Raw genomic sequence first — 16602 nt, 5'->3', positions numbered from 1 at the left:
TGCTAAGTAAACGCCTCTTACTGAAGGCAACACAGCATGCTCTCCAGTGCACTGCAAACAAGTCACAGCAAATACCTGGATAGTGCAGTTGGAAGTGTTTGAATTTAGTGGCCGGCGGTGAGTTGGCAGGTAATGTGTTCAGGGCAGCAGGAGCAAAGCACCATAATTTATAAGCAAAAGGCCAAAAGGGCACAAGTGGGAGAGCATGGTGGAGCTTGTCATGGAGCAGTGTATGTTTAGAGGAATGTGGCAGTGCTACACCAGAAGTTATACACGTAGGCCGTGCCAGCAACACTTGCTAGGCCCCTCTCCGCCCACCACAGTCCAAGACCAGAAGACAGTTTAATTGAAGCACTAATTATTAAAGGTGCTAACACACACTACGTACTTACTGTTATAGAGGGTATACCCTTGGATTGATAAGAGGAGCATATACATTTTTTTTCACTGCAGGTCTCCCTACAGGAAAAGCGATTTTTGGGAACCGCAAAGGGCAAGACCGCTATCATATGGAACACTAGCACATGTGGCGGCAGACTAACTATGGAACCTAGGCATTTGTTCTGGGGTCACTCACGCTGTTGTTCGCCCCTGACGGGTGTACTGAATGGAACTGTGAAGGACACATGAAAGTGAAACAATGAGTAGCACCACCTTGTATAACAGACAAATTACCTTAGCAACCATTTTGATTGTCTAGGAAGAATGTATTAAGCAAACACAATCCAAGCACCATAGAAGGCGTTCTGATAGAGACTTCTAAATATAAATAATGAAAAAGAAAAAAGAAACATGGGACTTCTAAAACTGTTTTGGTGAAACCTAGACACAGTTCTGAATTGAGGGAGCCTGTTTTACTCTCCACTTGTAAGTTAGTGTCTGAACAGCAGTTATGGTGTCTAAGACGGTAATATGTATGTGCAAGAGAAATGCCCCAGGTCACACAATTCTAAATGTGTTGAAATTTACATCCGGTATTAATAATTTATCTGTAGCAGATAGTGTTGTTGTGCCTGTTACTTTTCCCTTTATGTTAGGAAATATATGTCCTTAATTGCTAATGTATCTTCCAATTTTATTATAGGTGTGTACATTAAAAGCTCATGAATTGGTGAACCACATACCTGAGGAGTCCTTGCCAGAACATTTAGGAGGAACCTCAAAAATAAGCCATGTAGCGTGGATCCAGGCATGTGTTAATTCTAGCCAAAATGAAGAGAATGGCGACTGTATGAACCATATTTTTGAGCTCCACACACCAGATCCGAACCCTGCCAGTGATGGACTTAATTCAAATTGCACTCATCAACCTGTGATCGATAATACCAAACCTTTACATAACCATTACCACGAGAGCAGGACTAGTAATTTTGTTACAGAGACAAACAGACTGAGTAACTGTGAACAGTGGAATGGTTCTGCAGTCTGTACCAACCAACTTTTTGTTGACAAAGAGTCTTCTGCAAACACCAATTGCAGGAGACCACCACCCCAGTCAGAGACTCCACCAGACACACCTTTATACAAACATGCAACTGATAATATGAAGATTCCTCCATTGCCACAGAAATCTCGACCGCTGCCTCCCGTGATAGAAATGTCAATTCATGTGCCAGAGGAGGGTGGAATGACTTTAGTAGAATTAGTTCAGTATATCAAGAGACTCAAAAAGAAGGGAATATGCCAAGAATATGAAGACATTAGAAAGGAACCACCAGTGGGATCATTTGATATATCCAAGTAAGTTCTTTTTATATGGAAGATTAGCAATTTGATTTTTACTTTAATGGTATTTGCCTTTCTTTAATGATGTAAACTAATATGTATTTCTTTTTATGGTAATTACAAAATGTTTCACCAGCAAGGGATCTTTAAATCTCCATACTAATGAAAAAGGATGTGTCCCTTGCTCTGACAGTCCCGAAGCATATAGCAATGTGAACAGGAGTTTCTTATAGTAAGCCTAATAGTACATGCTTAGACCGCCCCCTGCGGATCTCCTAGCCCCGGAGAAGATCCTAAAAAAAACTCTCAACATCATTGTAGTCTTTCTTCATTATGTGAGTAATAAAAGCTCCGGGGAGTTTCACAAACCCTTTAACCTGGGAATCTTTTCATTTTATTTTGCATTCAAATTTTGATCCATGTTTGTATTTTTCACAACAATTGCTTTTGTGACCCATGTAAAGTTCACATTTCTCGAAATGTTTACGGGCTTTTTTTTATTGGTATTATTACTTGTTGGCTTCTATGTCTAAACTTACTCCCTTCGTAAAGTTTATTTTCTCTCAATTAACGAGAATGCTGATTGTATGTGCTGCCTTGCCCATGACCATGTTTCATCTCAGTGTAAGCTTGCAAGCCACTAAACACACCTCTAGTGAGGGAGAAGCCACTTGTTTGACCTAGAGGTGTTATGGGCATTTCTGACTAATCTCTTTCCATGATGTAAAAGTGTTATGAGGGTCACTCAGTGCCCTGCTTTCTCTGCAGGTGTGGGCTATGACTTCATTATCCCACAGGAGTGTACGCTTACTACACTGTGTAAGGATAATCGCTCTTTTATATGAAGCAACCGCAAAAGGTATACCTTTGAGTGTTTAAGTTATTGTAACCATAAACTGGAGCTCCGCTCAGACACCTGCTCCTGCTTGAGCGTGGCTGGGTCACTGTCGAGCAGAAGTGTGCGTAGCCTGCAGGCAGCAGACACGTACTGGTGTAGCAATCACAAAGGCAGCAGTTGCTCAGCAAGCCGTGTATTGAGGCCATCACCTTATGTGGACTGCAGTTCGAAGACAGCGCCGTAGTATGCAAGCACATGTCCTGTCACCTATATCGCCAAGATGAGCTTTCCCGTTACTGTCTTCTTCATCACAGTGGGCATGGAGAGGCAAGTGTAGCGGGGCATGCAAGGTAGAGACTAGAGCCCAAGGCATTTTTGATCAGAGTTGGACAGCAACTGGGAAGGAGGGAATGCAGAGTCCCCTGAGGCAAAAAAAACGAGCGCTGGGGGCAAATTAAGTACTGCACGAGTTAGGCTACTGAACTGATTTTAACACCTTTAACTCTTTAAATTTACCTTAGAATTTGCTCATCCTACAGCTAGTGGCCATATTTATTTAGGTGAACCACAAGCCGGTACGCTCTGCTTTTTTGCAATGATTTTAACTGTTAGTGCACACTTACCTACTGCCCGCTGTATCGTGATGCTCTCCGCATTTCTCCTCGGTCCACCACGGGTTTTCCCGTTTGAGTGGAGAGAGATTGTGCGATAGCAGATGCAGTTTACCTGCATTTCCAGGCAGAACGGAGGTTAGCAGTCTAGCTACTTGCCTCCCCTATTTCATCCCATGCCTGGGACGATGCGCAGCGGATGCACGCAGCAGGCATGCCAAAGTCAAGCCCGTCTGCCCCTATCCGTGCCCTGTCGTTGCCAGGAGCCAGGATCCCTGAATGTTTTTTACACCAGAATTAGGAACCAGACTGAAGTGCATTTACACCCACCAGGAATAGGGTGACCAGACGTCCCCGTTATCCCAGGACGGTCCCCGTTTTTGGAGAAGTGTCCCAACACTTTTCTCCAAGTGACTCAAATGTCCCTGTTTTCACACAGTGTCCAGGTTAGACACAGAAATGTCCCTGTTTTTTATTGTTCAGGTTGAGCATGCACGCACATGCTCTCTATGCTCTGTTTACGCCATGTGTCGTCCCTGAGGTGAGCACTGTAGCAAGAAGGGAAATCCTTTGAAGAGAGACATTTTACACGCAGCGCCACCTACGTCAAGCCAGCGTAGGTGGCGCCAGCCAAAGTTTCTACTTTGGATAAAACAATATTTCTTCGTCCTGTAGCTTGTATTCATAGCCATACAAAGTTTTCAGTAGCCCTTATGCATACTGTGCAAGGATTAGTGCATTGCCATTGCATGTTTTATTCATAACCAATTGATGCATGCTCTGTGTTCTCCATATCAAAGCTATGACTTGACCTTTTGACTGACCTTTCAGATCACGGCAAACTGTTTAGCTGGATAGGACTTAAAGGAGCAGTATTACCACCTGTGGAAGAGGCAAACAGTGCTGCTCGAGCTTTTTGCTCAGGTCTTCACACTATTGCACTATGAGATGATACCAATGGCTAGAGTGCACTATACATGCCCCAGTAAGGTAACATGACATCCCAGCAGTGACCACGCAAATGTGGGAGGACTGTGTGGTCGGCCAGCCTTTGCCATCCTTAAGACCCTAAGGCAGTAATACCTGGAGAGAAGTATTTTTTTTTACATTGGTCCATGGCTGCCATTTGGCAATTTAGCATTCCGCAATTTACCTCCCATGCTTTTCTGTCATGAGCAACTAAGCAACATTGGTGAGGTGTACTTTACGTGGTGCTGACTCGCAGCTATAGAAACGAGCATTGATAAAGCTAGTAAATCTGGCGTTTGCTAGCCTGTGATGTTTTATTGATTTTTGGCAAATATATGCTATAGTCCTTAAAAGTGTAAATGTAATAAAAAGTACTAATGCTGCTGTGTAAAGGAGAGGGATGCCAATAAAAGACCGTGGATTTGTTGTCTGTAATGCTTCATCTCGGTCTGTGGAGGGAGCTGTCATTGTAGTCCTTTTTCTATGTCCACGACAGCTGTCAAATAGTCCTATTTTTATGTCAATGGTTACTGCAAACCGTAGTCCTACTTCTATGTCTATGACCTGTCCCCGTTTTTTGTTTTGAGAATCAGGTCACCCTAACCAGGAACTCCTTGAGATCCGACGAGGTAGTTCAAATAAATGTACTCACCATGCATTTGCTACGCTTCGAGCTCTCCCTGTTATGTAGGGGCCCTTTGCGTGCAGGTCCTGTCAATTTCAGAGCCTGATGTTTGAATAGCATGTCTGAAAGAAACACGTTAGTTAGATTCCTCACCTTAGAATATCCCCAGGCGTCAGACTGGACCCGGAAGATTTTTGTAGCAATACCCCTTGCGTGTCGCTAGGCGTCGTCTGCGGCTCCGCGACCGTCGTTGGCATCGTGCGCCGGAATGACGTCGTCGGAGAACTTAGACGCCGCCCTCGCGCGCTGACATCAGTTCTTCTTTTTTCTGTGCCAGTAAGCGCCGATCCGGGAGAGCTACCCCTTTTAGTCATTTTTGGAATAAATATTTTGACTCTTTTTGGTCACTTTATTGACTCTGGTGCCGGTAGGATGCCTGGTTTCAAGGCCTGCGACGACTGTCACCGACTGATGTCGGTGACCGATCATCACCGCCGGTGCCTGTACTGTTTGGGGCCCGACCACGACGCGGAGTCGTGTTCCGATTGTATGGCCCTGACCTCGAAAGCTAGGTGGGAGCGGTCCCGTAAGCTTCTTGAGCTTCGCCACTCTGCTCCGCACCCCTCTCGATCCCGGTCCAGGAGGAGGTCCAAGGGTCGGTCGCGGAGCCGCAGTCGACATCATCGCTCGTCTGGCTCGAAGTCTTCGGGTAAGTCGAAGCGATCCAAGATGTCCAAGAGGCGACACCGCTCTTCGGACTCCCCTCGCCGGTCGCGCGACACGGCCGAGGGTCAGGGTGGTCCCACCCCCGCGGCTCCGTCGGAGCCGCAGGCGCCGCGCACGTCCCCATACCCGCCGGTCCCTGGGACTGACGCGACGCCGGCGGAGGTCAGTGCCTTCCTCTCGGCCATGAGGAGCCTGGCCCCGCCGTCGACGCCCGCTGGCGCGCCTTTGGGCCCGACGGACTCGACTGGGCAACCTTGCGCGCCGGCGGCACCGGCGCCGTCGGAGGCTCCGGCCCTGACGCCGCAGGTCCCCGAGGGACCCAGGCCTGGGCCCCGGTCGACCTCGTCACGCCTCCTCCGCCGGCGTCGACACCGGTGCCACCTCCGACTCCGGTCGACGTCGATCCCCGGTTCAGCCCCTGTCCGGAACCGACACCGGTGCTGCGCCGCTCGACGCCGCATCAGACGCCGCTAGAGACACATTTTGTCTATCGTCCGGCTCCGATCATTCCTCCTGTTTACCAGGAATCGGATGACGGAGGCGACTGGGAGGGGTCCGTGGACCCTCTGGCCATTCAGGGCCAACTTTCGCAGTACTGGGCAGATGAACTGGGGGAGGCCAGTGGTCTGGATACCTCACCGGACACTGGATTCATCTCTCCTCCGACTGTGGCTTCGGAGGAGGGTGCAGCTTTTTCTGTGGTGCTGCGCAAGGCGGCCGCAGCCCTTGAGCTTGAGCTGCCTGCCGTGGCTGTGAGGACTAACATCCTCACTGAGGTGCTTCAGTCTGCAGCAAGCTCCACTGAGCCTCTGCTGCAATTCAATGAGGCCCTCATTGACGTTCTGCAGGACACCTGGTCCAAGCCTTCCACAGTCCCTCCTGTGGATAGGAACGTTGCCAGGCGCCACCGCCCTGCTCCAAGCGACCCCAGTTTTCTGTCCCAACACCCCACCCCGAGAGTCTGGTTATCCAGGCCTCTACCTCCCAATCCTCCTTCCCGTCCGCTCCTCCGGACCGGGATTCCAAGAGACTGGAACAGTTCGGTAAGAAGCTGTTCTCCTCGCTCAGTTTGGGCCTGCAGTCTTTGAACACCGCCTGTCCCTTGGACCATTATTCCCACTCTCTGTGGGATACGGTGGAGGATGTGCTGCCCCTGTGCCCGGAGGAGGCCCGGGCACGACTTTCCTCAGCTCTGGCCGATGGGAGAGATGCAGCGCGCCATGCAATCCGATGTGGACTCGACACTACGGACTCGCTGGGTAGGGCGATTTCTACCACGGTGGCGCTTCGACGTCACGCCTGGCTGCGGTCCACGTCCTTTTCAGGGGATGTCCAGAGCACTCTCATGGACATGCCTTTTGATGGCACTCGCCTTTTTGGTGAGAAAGCGGACAGTGCGCTGGCTCGCTGGCTCGCTTCAAGGACTCCCGGGCTACGGCCAAGTCCTTGGGCCTCTCGGCCCGCGGCCACAAACTTCCGCTTTTCGCTCCTTTCGTGGCCAAGGAAGGGGCACCTCCTCACGTCCGCCTAGCCACAGGCCGCAGAACCAGCCTGCACGCGGTCGCGGACGTGGTTTCCGCCGAGGCGGTACTGGAGGACAACGCGGTCAGTCCACGTCCACCCCGGCAGCATCCGCCTCAAAGCCTTCCTCGTCCGAGCTTTCAGGCCCATTCCTCGCCAGTGGGAGGTAGGGTTCGCCATCACCTGCTCCACTGGCGTACCATCACTTCGGGGGGGTGGGTGCTGCAAATCGTCCGAAGGGGCTACTCCCTCCCCTTCGAGACGACCCCTCCAGCCATGCTACCGCAGCACCACCGTATCTCGGAGGATCATTTGAATCTTCTGCAAGAGGAAGTTTCTGCCCTCTTGGCCAAAGAGGCCGTCGAGCGCGTTCCGAGCCCAGAAGTAGGTCGTGGTTGTTATTCCCACTACTTTCTGGTTCCCAAGAAGGGCAAAGGGGGCCTACGCCCTATCTTGGACCTCAGGAACGTCAATGCCTTCCTCCGGAAGGAACGGTTCAAAATGTTGACCTTGGCTCAGGTTCTAGCTGCCCTAGACCCTGAAGACTGGAAGGTAGCGTTGGACTTGCAGGACGCATATTTCCACATCCCCGTCCTGCCGGCCCACCGGCGTTACCTGCGGTTCACGGTGGGTCAGGAGCACTTTCAGTTCACCGTGCTCCCCTTCGGCCTTACCAGTGCCCCTCGGGTGTTCACGAAAGTGATGGCGGTGGTCGCAGCTCATCTGCGCAGATCAGGGGTTCCAGTCTTCCCCTATCTCGACGACTGGTTGTTGAAGGCGGGCTTGCCCCAGGCAGTCGTCTCCCACCTCCAGACTACGGCGGATCTCCTGCATTTGCTGGGGTTTTCCATCAACGTGCCGAAGTCACACCTGAGCCCCTCTCAGAAGCTCCTCTTCATCGGAGCGGTTCTCGATTCAGCGCAGTTCCGGGTTTATCCACCAGAACGGCGGGTCCGGGATATACAGGCCCTGATTCCCATCTTTCGGCCTCTATCCTGGGTTTCGGTCAGGCTAGTGTTGCGGCTTCTGGGGCTGATGGCTTCCTGCATCCTACTAGTGCATCACGCCAGGCGGCGCATGCGGGCTCTGCAGTGGGACCTGAAGTTTCAGTGGGCCCAGCATCACGGCAACCTGTCCGACCATGTCTTGATCTCGGAGGGCACTGCACAGCAGTTGCAGTGGTGGCTCACGGACCGCGATTGGGTCACGGGCAAGAGCCTCTCCCTACCCCTACCGAAGCATGTCGTAGTGACGGATGCGTCCCTCCTGGGATGGGGTGGCCATATGGGAGAGGCGGAGATCAGAGGCCTCTGGTCTCCGGCGGAGTCTCGCCTCCACATCAACTTGTTGGAGCTGAGAGCGATCCGACTTGCACTGAAAGCCTTCCTTCCCTCTGTCCGGGGAAGTGTCGTGCAGTTGTTCACGGACAAAACCACCGCCATGTGGTATTGCAACAAACAGGGCGGGGTGGAGTCGTGGACCCTTTGTCAGGAGCCTCTGGACATGGCTGAAACACCAGGGCGTCACCCTAGTGGTTCAACATCTGGCGGGCTCTCTGAACGCCAGAGCAGACGAACTCAGCCGCCGGTGCATGATGGATCACGAATGACGACTGACCTCCGAGGTGGCGCAAGGTCTCTTTCAGCAGTGGGGAGAGCCTTGGTTAGATCTATTCGCCACCGACGAGAACGCGCAATGTCAGCAGTTCTGCGAGTTGGAATTTCCAAGGCGGCACTCGCCCGGCGACGCTTTGCGACGCGAGTGGAGTTGCGGCCTGTTGTACGCCTTTCCGCCTATACCACTTCTGCCCAGAGTGCTGAAGAAGATCAGGCACGACCGGGCCCAAGTCATCTTGGTGGCTCCGGCTTGGGCACGAAGGTACTGGTATCCCGAGCTACTCAGTATGTTGACCGATCCTCCGATACGTCTGCCCCTTCGGGAGGATCTTCTGTCGCAGCAGCAGGGGACGGTCCTCCACCCGAACCTGTCCAGCCTCCACCTCCATGCGTGGAGATTGAGCGGCGGCAGTTGATGCCATTTGACTTGCCTCCTGAAGTCTGTGATATCATTCTGGCAGCCAGGCGTCCCTCCACAAAGTCGGTATACGCCTGCCGGTGGAACAAATTTGTGGCATGGTGCACAGCAAAGGCTGTGGATCCCCTTTACGCCCCTCTTTCTGAGGTTCTCCTCTTTCTTCGGCCCAGCAGGGCTCTGCCTTGGGCACCTTGAAAGGTTATCTTGCTGCCATCTCTGCCTTCTTGCGGCTTCCTGATCAGCCTTCTCTTTTCAAGTCCCCTTTAGTTTCACGCTTTCTTAAAGGCATTACTCACACGTTCCCTCCTGTCCCTTTCGTAATGCCTCAGTGGGACTTGAATCCTGTCTTGACATTTCTGATGTGCGCTCCCTTTGAGCCTCTTCACAATTGTCCTCTTCGTCTTCTGACTCTTAAGACTGCTTTCCTGGTAGCCATCACCTCGGCTAGACGGGTGAGTGAGCTCCAGGCTCTATCGTCCAAGCCTCCTTTTCTATCTGTTCATCCGGACAAGGTTGTCCTTCGGCCTCGTCCTTCCTTCCTACCGAAAGTGGTGACCCCCTTTCATCTTGGGCAATCTGTCACCTTGCCCACCTTCTTTCCGCCTCCGCATCCTTCCAAAGAAGAAGAGAGGCTCCACCGTCTGGACCCAAAACGTGCGCTCTCCTTTTATTTGGACCGCACAAAACCGTTCCGGGTGGACGACCAACTTTTCGTTGGCTACGTGGGTGCTAAGAAGGGGAAAGCTGTGCACAAACGGACCATCTCCCGGTGAGTCGTTTTGTGTATAAAAATCTGTTATTCCTTGGCAAAAAAGGACCCTCCTGTTGGGCTGCGAGCCCATTCTACTCGGGCCACAGTGGCTACTACTGCTTTGGGACGGGGAGTCCCTTTGCAGGACATCTGTCAGGCGGCGACGTGGGCTTCGCTGCACACGTTTGCCAGGCATTATTGCCTAGACAGCCAAGTCCGGAGGGATGGCTTCTTTGGCCGTTCTGTCCTCCAGGACTTTCTGGTGTAATCTTGGTTCGCAGGTCCACCACTGGGGTTGGTATTGCTTGGGTATCTATTCTAAGGTGAGGAATCTAACTAACGTGTTTCTTTCAGATGAACAAGTTACTTACCTTCGGTAACGATGTATCTGTAAGAAACATTAGTTAGTTAGATTCCTCACCGATCCAACCAGCCTCCCCGTTGTGCGAACTGATATCTAGGGTTCAGGTTATCCTTTTCAGGTCCCTAGACTTTTTTGGCACCAGTGTCGGTCTCTTGCATGGCTCTGCGTTCCTGGCGCGGAAAGCTATGTACAAGAACTGACGTCTGCGAGCAAGGGCGGCGTCTAAGTACTCCGACGTCATTCCGGCGCACGACGCCAACGACGGACGCGGAGCCGCAGACGATACCTAGCGACGCGCAAGGGGTATTGCTACAAAAATCTTCCGGATCCAGTCTGACGGCTGGGGATATTCTAAGGTGAGGAATCTAACTAACTAATGTTTCTTACAGATACATCGTTACCGAAGGTAAGTAACTTGTTCTTCATTGATAGTACAACACCTGACCTAGGCAAAAGTCAGCACAGCCCTTGTGCAGAGGTAGATACCCTTCCCCAGACCCCTTCAGGAAATCAAGGTTGGAATTGCTTTTTAAGCAACGTCAGATCTCTGCCTAAACATGCAGTAGAAATCTGGGACTTATTTACTTCCAAGCTTCCTGACATTGGTTTCCTGACCGAAACCTGGATTAAACCGAGCTCCACCCCTGCCATAGAAGTGGCACTTCCGGAGGGCTACCGCATCCAAAGGTTGGACAGACAATCCATATAGCCATTATTCATAATTAATCCATCAAAGTCTCCATACTCGAGCAACTAGGCAATGATAAAATTGAAATCCTAGTCTTCAGGATTGATTTGCTTCCTCAACACAGCTGGAAAGGCGCCCTTGTATACTGGCCCCCAGGCCCTCTCTTAGACTTCTCGCTTCAACTAATGGAATTCATTTTCTCTCATGTGATTTCAACAAAAAATGTCTTGTTCCTGGGAGGCTTTAACGTTCACAGTGAAAACACAGTAAATCAAGATGCCTCTACGCTCCTAGCAGATTTAGCCACACTAGAACTAAGTAAGATCAACGACGGCCCCACCCACTCACCTGGACACATGTTGAATCTTATTTTTACTAACTTCTAAAATTTTCTACACAGCTCTCTGTCCACTTACATGGACTGACCAGTCATTAATAGATTTTCAAATCAGGGGTCCCAGGGTACACAACGTTTCCCCCATATCCCCCCTTAGCTTGCGCAGACAGTGGCATAAAATCTCTCCTGTCCAGTTCCAGGATATAATTCCAGGACTCTGGAACCTTGATCCAGATAATGTGGAGGAATGCCTTGCCCGCTATAATTCTATAGTTAAAACAGCCATTAATCACCTGGTTCCTCTGAAACAATGTCGTAGTTTGGCTAGGCGCACTCAGACAGCGTGGTTCTCCTCCAACCTTCAGACGGAAAAGAGTCTGTAAAAAGCTGGAACAGCTCTGGCACCTTTCCCATGATGCACAGGATAAAGAAAGATATAAGACCACTCTGGCTCAATATCATAAAAATACAAACACCGCTTGCAGAGCCCATATTGCACTACAAATTGATCAGGCAGGGAATGCCCCCAAAACTCTCTACCAAATCCTACAATCCTTCACTAACCCGAAGGCATGCTACAACGAAGCAGCTCCCTCCCAAGCTCTCTGTGATAAAATAGCAACTCACTTTACTCAGAAAATTGAGCTGGTCTACCACAAAAGCACCTCAGTCGGAAGCTCTCAGTAGGATCCTACAGCAGACTACTCTCCTGCTCCGTCTAACGTGCAGACGGTAGAAAATTTCCCCACACTCACACCTGGTGATGTAGAGTCATTACTGAACACAGTAAAATCAGGCCCCCTCCCCCCTCTCCCTCCTCCCCCCCCCCCCAGATATTATTCCGGCTAAGACCATCTCACTGCTCTCCAAACAACTAGCCAGCCCAACCTACTCAATCCTCAATCTTTTGTTGAGCGAGGGCCAACTACCCGCTGAATGGAAGGCGGCACAAATAAACCCTATCCCTAAGAACCCTAAGGCCCTCATGGAAGACATATCCAACTATCGCCCAATTTCTCTGTTACCTCTCCTGAGCAAGATATTGTAAAAAAAATATCAACAAACACATGCCTGACTACGTTGAAGCCTCTAGCTGCCTTGATCGTTCCCAGTCTGGCTTTAGACCCAGGGACAGCACTGAGTCTGCTTTGATTGCTGTCACCGACAACATTAGACAGTCCCTAGGCAACGGACAAACCGTACTTCTAGTACTGCTTGATTTCTCGGCGGCCTTCGACACGGTCTCTCATCAGACTCTGGTCTGGAGACTGCGGGAAATTGGAATCCAAGGGATAACCTTATAATGGATGTCGAGTTTTCTCACTCATAGAACTCAGCCTATCAATCTAGGCCCTTTCTGTTCAAAGACTATGGGACTGACTAAGGGAGTACCCCAGGGATCCTGTCTCATTCCCACCTTATTCAACATTTATGTTGCTCCCTTAGCGGGATCTCAGGAATTTAGGTTTCATACCAATCTCATATGCTGATGATACTCCGCTCCTACTTTCCTTTGACAAACACACTCCCAACGCTTAGTCTACCTTCTTGGAGGGCATGACGACAATCGCTCGCTGGATGAGGAACAATTTCCTCCAGCTCAATGTGGGGAAAACTGAGATCATGTTTGGAGATGCATCTATGATGTGGTCCCCAAGCTGGTGGCCAGTGGAGTTGGGCGCCGCTCCAGCTCCCAAGATTGTGGTCAAAAACGTGTGCGTCCGCCTGGACCAGAAACTGATAATGAAGGAGCACGCTGCAACTACCGCTGGCTCCTGTTTACATGTGTTAAGCTTCCTACGTAGAGTATTTCCTTTCCTACCGCTGCCCAGTTTGAAAACCCTCATCCCGGCATTAGTCGTTAGCCGCCTGGACTACTGTAATGCTCTTCTGATTTCAGCTAACGAAGCGTCACTGAACAAATTACAAGTAGTCCAGATTACCGCTGCTCGCCTGATCTCTACTGCTCCCCCCAAACGCCCCCCCCCCCTCTTTTGAAGCAACTGCATTGGCTTCCAGTGCATAAGCGGATCAGTTTCAGGAATTGCTGCATTGTGCATAAATCCTTGAATGCCAAAGGTCTGAGCTACTTGGCAGAAAAATGTACCAAATATCTGCCACCCATGTTCATACCTTCAGGGACCAAGTCTGTACTCCATGTTCCACGCTGCAAAAAATCGCACCTAGTTGGTAAAGCTTTCTTCCACCTAGCCCCTTCTACTGGAACCAACTCCCCATCCATCTGCGGCAATGCCCGGGTCACTTACAGTTCAGAAGGCTTCTCAAAACTGTACTGTTTCAATCTGGATCCCTCTCTGGCCAGCTGCAGCAGTTCCATAGCGCGGAGATAACCCTTCGGGGGTGATTCGGGTGCTTTACAAACAAATAAATATCACCTATTTGGGGCGTGGCCTTGACAAGCACCAAGATGGCCGCTCTCCCATGAAGCTCCGGAGCCGCCGCTCCTATTTTACGATTCCAGCGCTTCATGCCGGGCCTCATGGTGGACTCGGAAGGGAGAGATGAGTCCTGACCCCCTGTAGACCCATGAGAGCTGACGGCAGGCTGACCACATGGCCCCTGGTGCAACGGACTGCAAGACCGGCAGCCCGACACAGCTTTCTGAGGCCCCGCAGTAATAGTGGCCGGCGGCGAGCCTGAGGGCTGGGCTGCCGGCGGCAGCGAACACATTCAGATCCGGGAAGCTCCCCAACGCATGCTGCATATGATGCCTGCTGCATTGAACCTTCGGCTGATTCCTGGCCTCAGGCTGTGGCGGTGAGTTCTCCCTGATGGCTTGTGACTGCTGCGCCTGGCTCCCGGTGGGCTGGGCTTTCATCCTGGTGTGGCCCGTGGCATTCGGACCACTGTTGAGTCTCCAGGGTATTCAGGCAGTGACCCTGTAGTGCGGCGGCATTGGCTGGCTGTTGGTGCTGGACTGCCGCGGTGGGCGTGCTTGATCAGCCGGTGACAACTGTGCCTTTTCTGGTGGCCCGGGCTTTCCGTCAGACTGGGGCATGCGATGCTTGGGTGGTTATGAGCCCCCTTGAGGCGCGCTGATATTGACTGGCTGGTCAGCGGCCTTCACGCTGCTTGTGCTGCATTGAGGCGGGGAAGCTGCCTGGGAGCATGGATACCCCCACTTGAGTGCCGGATTGCCCAGGGGGGCCCCGAACTGCCGGATGCATGTGACATGTAGCCGGGTAGTGGGGACATCAGCTATACAGAGCACTACATGCATGTGTGCCGGGTGAGGTCCCCAACTTGACACACTACTGCCATCCTTTGTGACCCAAATGTCAAGGCTACCATCACACTTATTTTTATGTCCGCAATAAACCCATCTCCCCTCCTGGCACGCGAAATCCGGACTACCCTGCCTAATCGCAGTGCCTTTCTCAACTACACTATGGGGAGGGGGTACCTGAAACATCGTCAATTCTCCTTTGATGCAGCCAGGACCCCCGTGAGGAAGATGCGGGCTCCCCAAACGAGGGCCCCTGAGATAGACTGAGTCAGAACCCTCTCCGCCGGATGGGCTGCAGCCATTATGGTGGAGCTGCTGGCCGGATTCAAGGCCATCAATATGCGCCTTGACACCCTGGTCACTCGACTGGATGATATGAGCGGCCGTATGGACCAACAGGAAACCCGCAAAGAGGCGGCTGAGTTCCGCATATCAGAGATGGACGATGCACAACCAGCCATGGCTAAACGACTGGAGTGCACAGAACGACTACTAAAAACGGTCAACGCCAAAGCTGATGATTTAGAGGCACGATTGTGTTGCAACAATATCCGCATAGCTGGAGTGGCAGAGTCCACCAACACGGGCCCCATGACTGAGTATATCGAGCGCCTACTAAAAGGTTGTTTGGTAGCAACACATTCACGTCTACATTTGCAGTGGAATAGGCTCGTCGCTCGTTGGCCCATTGGGCTGCTCCTGAAGCCCCCGTGCTTGATTATCGCCTGACTCCTTCACTATCGTGACTGAATGTTGCCCACCACCTGGCTCAGGGAGTCCATCCAATACCAAGGCATGACACATGCTTTCTCCCTGACTTCACTTAGTGCAGGAGGCCAGACAGAAATTCCTGGATGTTAAAAGATCCTTACAGAAGGCGTTAGTACATGATGCTTTGTCCAGCAAGATTGAGGATCCATCTGGACAGTAAAACTCGTATCTTCGACTCTCCCGCTGAGGCGGCTGACTATTGGAAAAAACACCAGACAGACACCACCTCCCCCGGGGTGGACAGGTGGAATGTCCCATCAAGAAGATCTCCCACCGGCCGGTGAGATTGGAACTCCTGAAAAACTCTCTACTTGGGTTGCTGTGCTCCCCTCTGCACGACTGAACCACTGGCTGACTTTTTTACAGACAGGTGAAGTGGTTGGGACTGGTTGTAGGCCCTCTTGAACAATTTAAAATTGGTTTTGTAGCTAACTTTTCCCCCCTTTTGCTTTGTATTCAATAGAGTTTGCTGCTTTGGGTAAATTAAGATGATGTATAGTCGTGGATGATGTCGGTGATCTCCTCTGAGCGTTGCCTCCCCCCAAGGAGATCTCCTATTATTTTATGGGAAAATGTTGGGATTCACCGGATACCGGTTGGGTTGTTATCCGATGTGGGCAGGGGGTATGGGGCGTTATTTGTTACATGTTTGACAACAGTTTTTCTACAGGGCATTGATGAGCAATCTGGCCATTTGATGGCCTCTTCAGGCACTGTTCCCATTCCATACACAAACACACAGACTACATGACATTTCTGAATAGGAGCCCTGGGGCATTGGGATTGAGGTGTATGTCATGGAATGTGCAAGGCCTTTCTAACTCTTGAAAAGGACGACAACATACTGGCCTATCTTTCCCGACATATTATCCAGGTGGCACTCCTACAGGAGATACATTATGCTTAGAACTCTGCTAATCGATTTGCATCTAATTGGGGGAACAATCGTTTTTTTGCAAACTACAGTTCCTATTCGGGGGGGGTTACACATTCATAGAACATTACCGTTCAGAACGCGAGACAGTTGCCAACCCCCGAGGGCCATTACTTATTAGTGGCTGGTACTTTAGGAACTGAAAGTATACTCCTGGTAAATATTTATGCTCCCAATATATGCTCACCAGATTTCCTTCCTAATATAGCTACGCATATCTCCCAGCTAGGCATTGACACTATACTAATGGGTGGGGACTTTAGCCTCACACTAAATATTACCCTGGACGCAACAGGAAGAGGAATAATTACTAAACCCCAGTCTGTACAGGCATTGAACACTCTATTGCAATCCTTTCTTCTGGCGGATGCGTGGTTTGTCCGTAAGAATTTTCCTTTTACTTACCCCCTCATGGGACATGGTCCCGTATAGATAACTGGTACTTGTCACCCAACCTTACA

General features: G+C 50.9%; 1 protein-coding gene across 2 annotated transcripts in view; it reads left to right on the top strand.

Moving 5' to 3' along the window:
* LOC146866579 (tyrosine-protein phosphatase non-receptor type 9-like) overlaps positions 1-16602 on the top strand; it is a 998267-nt gene that overhangs the window by 442971 nt on the left and 538694 nt on the right. For both annotated transcript variants that reach the window (XR_014971897.1, XM_085636628.1), the window contains exon 7: positions 1085-1740. Coding sequence is in view for 1 of the 2 variants with exons in the window: in XM_085636628.1 (XP_085492754.1) it covers positions 1085-1740 (656 nt within the window). In the remaining variant the exon portion in view is untranslated. The remainder of the gene's footprint in view (positions 1-1084; positions 1741-16602) is intronic.

This window comes from Triturus cristatus, chromosome 2_1 (assembly GCF_964204655.1).
Source record: "Triturus cristatus chromosome 2_1, aTriCri1.1, whole genome shotgun sequence".
Taxonomy (NCBI): domain Eukaryota; kingdom Metazoa; phylum Chordata; class Amphibia; order Caudata; family Salamandridae; genus Triturus; species Triturus cristatus.
The sequence above is the reverse complement of the archived record's forward strand: the minus strand, read 5'-3'. Positions and strand labels throughout refer to the sequence as shown.